Here is a 12407-nt window from a genome sequence, read left to right as displayed (position 1 = left end):
TATCAACTGATCAACAAAAGAAGGAAGGAAGTAAAACCTTATGTAACTTAAATTTAAGTTTTTGACAGGTGATTCTTAGGTCAGAGCCTAAAAATCAACCATTCTACCCTACCTATATTGCTACAGCTATGCACACAGCCGCTAAACTGAGAGTCAAAGAGGAGGTAATCTCTTTAAAAGCTTTTAGCAATGGTCCATGCCTTTCAGATAGTCATTTAACACTTTCCAAATTAGATTCAGTATTTTCCATATGTATGCCTTAAGTATACAGTAAGTGGGGAAAAAAACAAAATGTAGTTTGTGAAACCTTACAGAAACTAAAATGCAGGTGTTGGGTACATCTGCTTAGACAAAAAAAAACCTCCTCGCAAGACATATCCTAGAAAGAAACTGTCAGTCTAAATTAACTTTTAAAGACTTCTAATTAGATGCTGAAATAGATTTTTCCCAGTAAAGAAACATATCATGGTATTGCCTTATTTATCTTTAAGAGACCACCCTTAGATAAATTACTGAGTGTGTAATGTAATAGACTGAAGCAGAAAATACATCCAGTTCAGACAACAACTGTTAAGTCTATTCAATATATAGGGAAAGCAAACTTTTTCCTTTTTTTTCTTTTTTTTCTTTTTTTCCATGTTATTCGTTCTAGAAGAATGTTTGCTACATCTAAAATCCTTTTTAAGAAATGTTTCAGAGAAGTGCATGCCCTAAAATGTTTGGGCTTTTTCAGACTCTTTGATCCTATAATTAGATTAGTTTTATTTTTGCAATATTTCAGCGTAAAAGCTAGATTACTGTCCTGCTTTCATAGGCAAACATCAGTTTACATCTAGATTAAATGAAAATGTAATTAAAAGTGTATGTTACTTCATGTAGAGAAGAGTATTGTCCTCTACTCCTACTTAATAATTAATATGAAAAACACTATATTTAGACAAACTAAATTCCACAGAACTTCTGCGTCTGATGTTTTTCCTGGATAAAATGCTTCCAAAAACTTCTAGCCAGGAAAGAAGAATTACCAAGTTCAGAGGCTCTGATGTCTAAATATAATCCTAAATTCTTTTATAATATTAAACATACTTAAAAATAAAACATATTTTGCTGTGCAAAAATATTATTCCATCACTTCCCACAGAAGTCTCTGCATAATCATTAGACCATATTCTGAAGTCTACTTAAGAAGAAGAAAAGAGTCACAGTCCAACTATAGTACATAGTAGATAACTTTTCTTGTATGATTATGTGACTTCTTTTTTTCCCTTCTCCTCATTTGGAGTTTTGCAACAGCCCTTTCCTATTGTAATAGCCACTACGAAACTTATACTCCTAGGAAGATCTCCAAGGTGCTTAGGAATTAAAATTACCCTGCTGTATTCTGTGCCCACACTGAAGTACCTCAACGAGAATTTAGTTTTGTTGACTTTGAGAGCAGCATCCAGCTGGAATAATGTTTTGGGAAAGTGGGTTCCCTGTGGTACTCAGTACATGTCCCAGAAGATGACAGGCAGTTGGGTTGCCAGTTGCAGAACAGTTAATTTCAGGCTGGTGTGAATGTGGATTTCTTCAGTCGTGTGTGCCAGTGAAGGCACACTTTTGAAATACTTTACCATAAACCTACCTGCATCTACATTTTTTTCTCCCTTTGTTTTCCTTCTCCCCTTATTTTTATTTTAGTGTTTTGCATTCATGTGCTACTGCAGAACCTTCCATTCCTCCTGAGCTAGTGCTAGACAAAAGAACTTTGGCTGTTGTGTCAAACATGATACATGAGTGGAAGCCAAGTTGAAGGAGTGTTTAAATGTTCACATTATAACAGGTACTGTAACTCAGTGCACTTGGGAAATCCACATAACCTTTTATTGTGGTTAAGTAAACACTTTTAAGGGAATATATACATTCTCTCATCTAGCTTCATACCCACACTGTGTTAAAATAAATTTTGGACAGACAGATACTCTTTGAAAAAATAACAGCTTCATTCACACACTTCAAAGAAGTGATTATATAAGCACTAGATAAATTTGCCACAGACCTTTTAATGAAATTGAATTACATAAGGTAGGGCAAGGGTTCATTGTGAGGTACAATAGCAACATACCTCAGTACATTGTAAAGCATGGAAACCAAACATGACATTTTTCATCTCTCCTGAAGCCTGTTGTAACAGCTAGGCACACTAAAATCTATCTGCAAAGAGCTGATTGCATGTTCTTCCACAATACCTTTTTAAAATTTGGGTCTGCATGTCTGAGGGGTTCAGTTCAAGTTAATTCCAATTTTGTGACAAAATGTGTAATACACTTGCTGCTCGATGCATTTTAGTGCATTGCCCTTTCCTTGCTGTTATAACTACACCTAGTATCAGGAAATGGATGCAGGAGGTAATGGAGAAGCGCACCATCATACAGTCACCTCTGTCCCACTGGTTGCTGGGCTTGTTGAAAGAGGCATCAGTTTCCAACTTCCATGTTCAATTTCTGATGGTGAAGGGCTGAGCAGCAATTGTGTTAGGACTCTGTCACGGTTTAACTCAGGACCATCGATTAAACCAGTGACAATAATGCCCTCTGTAACATCCCACCCAGGTAGGGAAAGGAGAAAGAAAGGAGAGAAAGAAGAGAAAGGAGAGAGGCTTCCGGATTGAAAACTAAGCCAGACAGCTTTAATGAAATAGTAGTGATGAAAGAAAATATGTACAATTATATACGAATGTGTGCAGGAATGTGCAAAACCCTATTGCATCCCCCACCCCGAGCAACTCCCAGGGCACTCTCCTTAGCTGTGAGCAGTCCAAAATGTCTGCTGGAGAGAGCAACAGAGCAGACAGGAGCTGAGGGGAGAGTTGTGAGGGTCAGGAACGCATTGGCCTAGGGATCAAAGGAGATGGATAGATGGAGTCCCCTGTGGACGCTGGCCATGGATGGAAGAGAAGAAGGGCTTGACTTCTGCGATCCCTGATTTATATTTGGGATAGAATACTTCGGTTGGCCAGTTTTGCTATCTGTCTCGTCCGCTCCTCCCTGTGGGAGGGTTGTGCTTAAGACTGATCTGCTCCTTTAAAGTCTGAAGTAGCAAGTCCAACAAGTAGAGCAAAGTGTCCTTGGTCCCTCAGCAGTATTTATAAACATTCACACGTTATCAGTCCACTAGCTGGAAAACTTGCTGTGCTGCTTTCAGCAAGTGTGCTGCTTAGAAGAGAGTTCAGTATAGAAAAAAAATCAGTAAAAAGAAAATCAGTTTCGTCCTGGCTCAAGCCAGGTCTTGAAATGCACTGTACCAAGCATGTCAGTCTCTGTAGAAATCTGCCTGCAGAAAGTATTAGGAGAACAAGCATGGCTCTCATTGTGTTATAGGCATTTTATCCTCATTCAGACAATTAACTTATTATATGTTTGAAAATGTAACAGGAGAAATAAGTACTCCATTCCTATCCACAGCCCAAGACTAATGGAGGTAAATATATCCATGCTCTAAATTACTAAGCCTAGAGCTATTAGCTGATCAAAAGAGCTTAATTAATTTGTAATTTCTCTCAGTGAATCTCTCCTCCAGAAGTTTTGTCTGTTTTTTCCTCTACTGCCTTCTCAGCTTTTTCCAAGGAATGTTCTTACAATGTGGGAGGCAGGCTGGTCTCCTATCAGTAACTTTATTGGAGTTATTACACACTCCTTGCTTTTAAAAATCAGATTGTTTATTTAGGATACCTGATAGTGATGGAATGAAGTGTCCCAGCTTTGCATTCACTGTAAATGCAAGCAGAGAAAAGGCTTCAGTGTGTTTAAATGACCTTTCACAACAAAAACCCCTAGCTTGTGGATGCCAGTATAAGAATATGGTCTGCAAAAGAAATGTTTGAAGAAACATTGAATAGAATTGCTGTCCAATGATCTGCTCCTGGGACAGAGTAGTGAGCATTTCTACTAGAGAAATGCAGCTTCTAAATTCTCTTTATTTCTTACATGTTTAAATAGAATTGAGAGGTATTATTTTGCTTTGATAGGCTGAAGTTCTCCTTGGTGACCTCTAGAGGCTCTTTACATAGTCAGTAAAGGGGGAAAGAAGTCATTTCTATGCAGGCTGATTCAGATCAGGAACATATTTTAGCTTTAATGAAACTTTGTTGTGATCCACTGGAACTGTTTTATAGGGAAATGTGCCAGATATTGCTATTTTTAACTTGCAATTCAAGTTGGGTGCTTACAAGGAGGAACTGTATTTTATTTAAGACACATCAAGTGAAAAATGAAACCTAGAGAAGCAATAGATATTCATAAATACGCTGTCATGAATGAGAAGAGGACAAATGGAGTCTACTAATAGTTATACATATACACATAATTATGCATATATTTGTTGTCTGTGCAGTATTCACTAATGATGACATAACTTCTTGAAGCTCTTATTCCACAGTAGTTCCTCATAGATATAAATGGTTTGATTCGTTCATAGACTTGCATCATCCTTGCAAAGGAGCAATAATCATATCAAGGATGTTAGAATGCTATATGCAAATGAATTAAAAATGTGTTTGGAGATTTGCAGGATTCTTAATTGCTGTGGTTGTTTCTACAATCCAAACTTAATATAGAATAGCAACATTAGAGCATAAATAAAGGGAATTCCGGTAGAGTTCATTTGATAAATTATTTATTGGATTATAGTACCTAAGGATTGCTTTGTTTAATTTAAACCAAGTCTGCCAGAGCCATAAAATAACTGGTGAATACTCCTGTACAACAATCATTCCATTTAAGTTTCATGGTAATCATATAGCTGCAGTATTACACCTGTGTGCTGATCTTGTACCACCTGAACAAAAATGAACTTTCCTCAAGAGTTCAGCACTGCTGAAGTTTGTTTACCACCAATGAAGTTGGATTATGGGTCAGAAAAGCACCATTTTGTTTGTCTTTTTTGCAGTGGTGGATCTGAACCTCCTAAAGGAGGAGGTGCGGCTGTATAGTTGTACTCCTCGCAACTTCTCAGTGTTACTGAGGGAGGAGCTGAAGCGAACTGATACCATCTTCTGGCCATTGTGTCTTCTGGTTAAACGGTGTGGTGGAAACTGTGCCTGTTGTCATCAGAGTTGCAGTGAGTGCCAATGTGTACCAACAAAAGTCACCAAAAAATACCATGAGGTATGGACTTCTTTTACATTTGCACATCTGGAAATCCTGAAAGCCAATTAAGGAATTTATTTTTACTATAATAATAATGTTATGTATTGCACTTCTAGTATATTTTTTTTTACCATTTTAATGAGGTGTTGTATTTAAAAGTAGTATCTTCCTTGTTAAAATATTTTTCTGTGTAACTATTAGGTCATTTCCTGAGTTATTTGCTTACTAGTGCAGTTCAGACGCAGCAAAACCACACCTCCTTGTTCAGCTTTTTCTAGTGGTAGACATGAACTTTATGAAGGACATATCTGTCCATTTCCATTGTTATAATTCCACTGTATATTTATCTAGAGCTAAAGAGACTTATTATCAAATTATCTAATAATTCTATTGGGTTAACTATACTAGTAGCCCTTAAATAAAATTCAGTAGAAATATGAAACTGCAAGACTCTCTTTCAGAAAAGCAAGTGTCTGTTCAACATGTTTTTATCAATTTTGTAAAGGGCTTGAGGTAAAAGCAAAAATAATAATTTGAGAGTGGAAAAATGAAGAAGTTCAACTGAGGAAGCCTAGTTCTTTTAGTAGGCTGCCTGTCAGGCTGGTGAATTTCTGATGCAATCTAACTCTTAGTCTAGGTGTGTGATGAAGCACTTGTTGTTTTCTTGATGCTTGGCTTCTCCTCCTTCAGGTTCTTCAGCTGAAACCAAGGATTGGCGTCCGGGGATTGCATAAATCATTGACAGATGTACCCTTGGAACACCATGAGGAGTGTGACTGTGTGTGCAAAGGGAATACTGAAGGATAAACATGATTTAATCGTGCTGTTTTCTTTCAAAGCACATTCAATCAATGGCTGATTCTATTATGGGGCTTGTGCATTATCTCCTTCTCTAATCTCAGTTGTTTGCTTTGGGGATCTTCCGTCTTCAAGCTTTACAGTGAGCTCTAGAAAGAGGAGAAGCCAAACTGGGATTGTATGTTGTGTGACAGCTCTGTTTGGAGGCCAAGTGAAAGGATGGGAGAAAGGCATCAATGAGGGATTTAAAATATATTGTTTTTATCCCCCACAATTTTCTTGACAATACATGGATTTATAATTTAGGAGTAAAATTAAAGTTAGAAGGCTCACATCACGGAGACTTGATCCTGCTGGTTGTCTCATTTCTACAGCTCCAGTACATCTGGCCTCTGGTTGAAAACACCTGAAATCTATCTTTCTTTGTTGAACTACTCCTATGTACTCTAAATCGAGGCATTCTCTGTTGTATAGACTTGGGTTAAAGCAGACTGTCTTGTGCCGAATTAAACTTAATTTGTCTAATGGTAGGAAAGACTGGATTTTTCCATATGCTGTAGTAAAGTTCCTGCCTTTTAGAAAGACAACTGGACAATAACATGAACTAAGGAAGCAAACATGAAAAGAACAGTGCCTTTATTCTTACTACTATGGCTGACAATTTTTTGTTTGTTTATTTTTTATCGTGTACATTTTTATACTCTTCTTTTGACAATATAACTATTTGCTTTTCTAAACTTGTTAAATATATCTATTTTTACCAAAGGTATTTAATATTCTTTTTTTATTACAACCTAGATCAACTATGTTTTAGTTCTCTTGAGACTTTAAAGCCAGATTTATATGGTTGGAGGAACAGGCGTAGTTACAATAGGAAAGGAGCATGATCTCTCTGAGTTTGTTACTACACAGTGAAAACATAGTTTTTTACCTGGATGCACAGGAATAATAAACAGAGATATGTGGATGAAGCTCTAAACTTGCTAGCCGTAAGACACTGAAAATACGAGAGACAGACATTACTGTAAGTGGTTTCAAAAGCTGACTTTAAAAATTCCCTCTCTCCATTCTGGCCTTTGTTCTGGTAGAAGATAAATCAGCATAGATAGATGCATTCTGGCTTGTTTGATTCTTTAATTTCTTTGAATTAGGTTGATCTACAACATAAGAAAATAAGCCCAGTGGCTTGCAGCCTTCATGATGCATCATGGTCATGGGAAGGCAGCCTTGTTGAAGTGTATGGTTTTCCATAGACGATTATAGCTGTTCACATACAGTTCTCTCACAGGATAGTAACACAGTTTGTACAGTTTGATGAACTATGGCTTTGTTCTTGTGTACATCATATTCTTTAACCAATACACTTATCCCACCCTATGCAAATTGAAAAGGAAACAGTAAAGTATTTTGCTTGTAAAATGCTTTAACATTATGCCTAGTTTATTTTTTTGACTATTGGATTTGCAGATTGTAATGAATCACCAAATAAAGTAAGAATGCTAATTTTGGGAGAATAAATGTTTCTGTGTGGTTGCATATTTGTATCTGTTCAATATACAATAACAGAAAAAGTTACAGGATGATTTTTCTACTTGCTGTTTTTGCTTTATGATTCTGCTTTACTGTAAATCTGCAAGGGAAAAAGGAGAAGAGGAATGTGATGCCATTTGTATAAGCATTCACAATGTTCAAAACTGTCTTGATGTGAAGCCGTCAAATTGAAATAACATTTATGTTATTGTTTCCATAGTGAAAATTGAGTTCTGATGAAGATGTCTAGATTTTTTCCAGTTGGTACAAGTTTTTGATACCAGTTCTGGAAAATTTTCAGGTGGCCTCTAATTCTGTCTTAGCTGGTCTGTTTTGCCCTGCCTTCAGCCTCCTACTGAATAAGAAAAATAACGGGTGTAATTGTGGCATATAATTATCCAGTCTGAACATTAACTATGTATCAGAATGCAGAATTATGGTCACATAAGAAACATGTTCTACTTGAATGCTGAGTCTTTGACTAGAATAAAGTGTGTTTTCCAGGCATGTTAGGGATTTTTTGCATTAATATTGTACATTTTTTGTGTGTTTTAAGAGATTTTGAAAAGCAAGCTGAGATATAAGCAGAAATCATGGCCACTGACATCATAATTCAGGAGAATAATTTAAGAATATAATTGTGTTACAGAAACTTCTGCTGTATCAAATTCAGGAGGTCTCACTTTATCCATAGACTTCCTAGTCAAAGAAGGCAAGACATGCATTTTGGGGTAGGTATTTGGTGGCAGCAGAGGAATGGGGGAGTTTCTAGAACCATACAGGGTATGGAGGTTAATGCTTTCCAAAAGTCACAAGTATTTCTTCTATTGTCCCCCTCTGGCATTGGCTCACTTTCTACCTTGACGGTTTCTTGCACCAGTTTGCTTTCCGACTGCTTGCTATAAACCTGCATCTGAACTCCTTATCCCTTTTCTCTTTACATCCCCCTTGCCATCTGATCCAAAACCAGCATCCCTCCTGTTTGCCATCCTCTTGCTGCGTTTTGTCAGGCTCTTCCCTCTTCCTTGGCTCCATGCTGAAGCTGTGTCTTCTCACTATCACTGCCTGGACTGTGTTTTTCCGCCTCTCCTCAGATGTTGAGAGGATTTAGCACCGCACCTCTTCCCTAGCATAAGGAGCATGAACAGGAGCCGTTGTTTTAAAGGATGGGATTTGAGAAAGATACCAACCAAGTGAAGCAACAAAGGGTGCAGTTTTCCTGCTTTACGCTTCATCCTCTGTCCTGCTGTGTAGAGCAGCTGCCACAGCAGTAACTTCTGCTGGTGGTGTGTCTGAGCGCACCCCTGCTGCGTCCTGCCTGGGTGCAGTAGGCTTGCTCTAGGGCTCCTGCCCAGTTTGCCGTGGTCTTTGCATCCAGATGAGCCTTAAAATATGTTGAAGATGTCCTTCTGACTGCGCAAGAGAGCTGCTGTCACAGCAACACATCCCGTTGGTAACTTCCCTTGGTGGGAAACGGTGCAGTGAGGTAAAATAATGGGGGAGGAGGCAAAGAAGAGGTGAAGGCATGTGAGTGGGCCAGGCCAAAGCTGCTGGGGATGAAATACAGCAGAGAAGGCCAGGAGAGAAATGCTGCTGGTGACTTCGGTCTCCTAATTTGCTGATAGCCCCTCATTTTCTGACAATCCCTAATTTGTTGACAGCTCCCCTGCGGTGAGGCCTGTAGCTCCCTGGCTGGAGGTGTTGTCAGCCCCGGTTCCAGGCAGGCAGTGTGGGATGGTGCAGCCGGTAGAAGGCATGAAACAGGGACACTGGGTTTAATTGGGATGCCTTGAACACTGCCAGTATTTGGTCTTAAACTCTGAAAAATATATTTTACATGAAGCTTCAGAATTGCAAATGTACTAATCACGGTACAATTTTAGCATAAAGGGATTATGTCTCATAATACACATAGAATCAATTGCCTGACTCCTAATTTGCTTAAAAGTTCCCCGCTGGGAGATTTTTAATTCTCCCTCTGAAGCTTTTCTTACCCAGAGATGAAATTTTTCAGTCAGGTGTTTCTGAGAAGCACTAACTTCTTGTGGCCTCAGGGGGCTCTGAGCCTTGTTGTACTCAGCATTCAGGAAACGGTTCTCTGAGGGTTTTGTTTAATTCATTATTATTCTTATTATTATTATTATCATCATCATCATCACTATTATAATTATTATTATTGTTATTCATATTTTGTTGTTTCTAAGAAAAAAGTGTGGCAAAAACTTAACTGAAGGTATTAATCCCAGGTTACTAACAAGGAAACAACAGGGCCTTTCACAGTTACAGGTCATTGCAGCTGAATACTAAGGATGTTGTCATATGTGTAGAAAAAGATTGACAAAAGTAGGTAGAAAGCCCATGATTTTCAATGTGGAATAGATGTTGCAAGCTTTAATCTTACGTATTTGTGGAGATTTTTTAAAATTGTTGCTGTCTATTTTAAGCCATGAGTTGCTGAACTGCATTAATGTAAGTATATCAGTTTTTGGGAATAAAGAGGGAAATGACTGTTTCTAATGGGCCTAAGCAGTGCAAACAGCTGAGTGGAATAAAATAGTTCTTGTAAACAGAGAAAATCCAAATAGCATAGGCTGGTTTTTGCAGGTTTCATTTTATTTCTGATAAATGGCTTCAGCTAAAAGTAATTATTTCCCCCAGAGGGATAGGTGGGGAGGTGCTGACTGATGGTGAGCCTTGTTTTTATGTATTCTGTAGATACTCACATTCCTCGAACACTCCTGTCAGCCATGGCCAACATGGGAGTGATGTGGAGCAGCACCAAAACTTTAGTCACCAAGGGCGTTGACTTCAGATCTGTTGACTCTTAAACTCTTTTTAGTTTCCTTGCTCTTTGTCTGCCTGGTTGCACGGAATCACAGCTCCTTTTCAACAGAAGAGGGAAAAAAATAAATGAATTTGTAGGTCATACAACTGTGTGTGTGGAGGGAGAAGACACACAGAACCACTGCAGTAGCTCACGCAGAAATGCTGGAAGAAACATGAGTGCAGATCATCTCATTCAAACCAAGCTCAAAAGCTAAGTAGACCAACTTAGTTTTCTGATGCAGTTTGTGACAATATATTTCAGTTAGTCTGAGTAATTTCTTCATTTTGCAAGGGAGGCTTCATCAGACAGACTGCCTTTTAAAGTCTTTTCATGTACCTTTTAAACCCAGGGACAGTGGTTTTGTTTGTCTACCAAAATAACAAGAGTTAAAAATTGCTTTTTTCATCATAAATTGGACAAAGCTTTTTAGATAAGGCAGTTTGCCTGTTGTTCACTAGAACTCTCCTAAATTGTTGAAAAAAAATATAGCCCAGTGATGGGAGAGAAAAAGATGATAGCTTTTTTGAAGTGTGATTGAGATAATGTAAATTAGGCTCCTGTTCTGAATCATGCTTTGTGTCAGTCTTCATTGAGCTCATCTATCTTCATCAAGCATAGAGATTCACCCTCTTGGTTGAGGCAGCTGTTAGATGCATGAGGTTAATCAATGGGAATACCCCAATTACAGGCCTGTTTTCTGAACAAATAATCTCTTTCTCAAAGAAGATTCTCAAGAAGCTCATCAACCTGAAATGATCTCCATATAGCCAATGGGGTAAGCATATATTTTGCCCCTAATGAAGGAAAGACAGAAGTGCCAGTTCAGCTCAAACCCATGCTGCCTTCTTCAGATTCTGCAGCACTGAAGACAGATGTAAAGGCAGCTTGGTTCTGGTGTCTCTCCTGTTCAGACTGAGTGACACACCACATCTCTCACAGTAAACTTGGTTTCATTCACTGTGCAGCATCCGAATAAGTTAACAAGGTTGGCAAGAAAACTTACCTGTCTCACTTGGTCCTATTTCAGTCATATCTGTGGGGTGTGCCTTGGGATCTTGTACAGTACCTACATGACCCTCATTTAAGAGAGAAGGCCAGTGAAGACCATGATGATCAGGGTTCTTTTTTGAAGAACAACATCACACACTAATCAGTACAATTAGCAACTTTGTGATCAAAAGATAGTAAAACTAACTGCACCACTTTGTTTAAAAGGCTTCATTTAGAGACTGATGAGAAGAAAATAAGTGTTTTAAGCTTTGATTTCATACTTTTCAAGTTTTTCCACAATTTCAGGAGGGGAGTTGATTTTCGGCCTGTGGAGAATCGGCCTCCAAAAAAGGTGTGTCTCTCAACCAAACCGACTTCGATAGAGACTTGAACAGACTAAAAGAAACACTCCGGGAAGGGGCTGCGGGCTGGGCCTCACACAATGAAGGACAGGGACAGCCAGCCCACCTTGCTGTGTTTGCAGCCAGGACCCAGCCCTTGCAGGAATCCACCTTGGGGCTGGGAGCTGAGCAGACAAAAAGACCGGTCGTTAAGGGCCATGATGGGTCGTTGCCGCCTCTTGTCCGCTGCTGCTGGAACAAAGGAGTGAGAAGTAAAAGAAGACAGAAGAAAGAGGAACAGGAGGCCAGATAAAAGCAAGCCTTCTGTGGCTGGGAAAAGGAGCCTATTCCTGCTTTTCCTCGTGGAGCCTGCTCGCCGAGGAGCTAAACAACCGGAGCCGAAGAAACGGAAGAAGGGAGCTGGATCTAAAAAGGCTGGGATCGCTGCTCGCTCCGCAGAGCCTTCCATCACCACGAGCGCCTAAAGCAGCCCTGGCAGCCGCGCTCCCGAGCTCCAGCCACAGCTCCAGCCGTGTCCCTGCCATCCCCTCGGCTCCAGCCGCCTCAGCAACCCCAGAGCCCCAGCAGCTGCGGCCGCGCCCCCGGGGCAGCCGTCGCTGTTACTCCTGCCAGTGTTTCTGAGCTGAGAACTCTAAGACTAACCAAGAAACCTTTATTTTCCTACGTCCCGGGGTAAAAGTAACCGGCCACAGACACACGCACGCCGTCGACCCTATACGGGAAAGGCGTCGGTCTCTCTCTACGCCCAACTATAATAGTTCTCTTTACAGACCA

The 12407-nt window shown here is 39.5% G+C and overlaps 1 protein-coding gene across 1 annotated transcript in view; it reads left to right on the top strand.

Moving 5' to 3' along the window:
• The window catches only part of PDGFC (platelet derived growth factor C), a 131705-nt gene extending 125256 nt beyond the window's left edge, over window positions 1-6449 (top strand). The window contains exons 5-6 of the mRNA XM_051617809.1: window positions 4927-5144; window positions 5817-6449. Of these exons, the coding sequence (XP_051473769.1) occupies window positions 4927-5144; window positions 5817-5933 (335 nt within the window). The 3' untranslated portion in view covers window positions 5934-6449. The remainder of the gene's footprint in view (window positions 1-4926; window positions 5145-5816) is intronic.
• The last annotated feature ends 5958 nt before the right edge of the window (window positions 6450-12407 follow it).

Source organism: Apus apus, chromosome 4, assembly GCF_020740795.1.
Source record: "Apus apus isolate bApuApu2 chromosome 4, bApuApu2.pri.cur, whole genome shotgun sequence".
In the NCBI taxonomy this organism is placed as follows: Eukaryota; Metazoa; Chordata; class Aves; order Apodiformes; family Apodidae; genus Apus; species Apus apus.
This window is presented reverse-complemented; position numbering and strand designations above follow the sequence as displayed.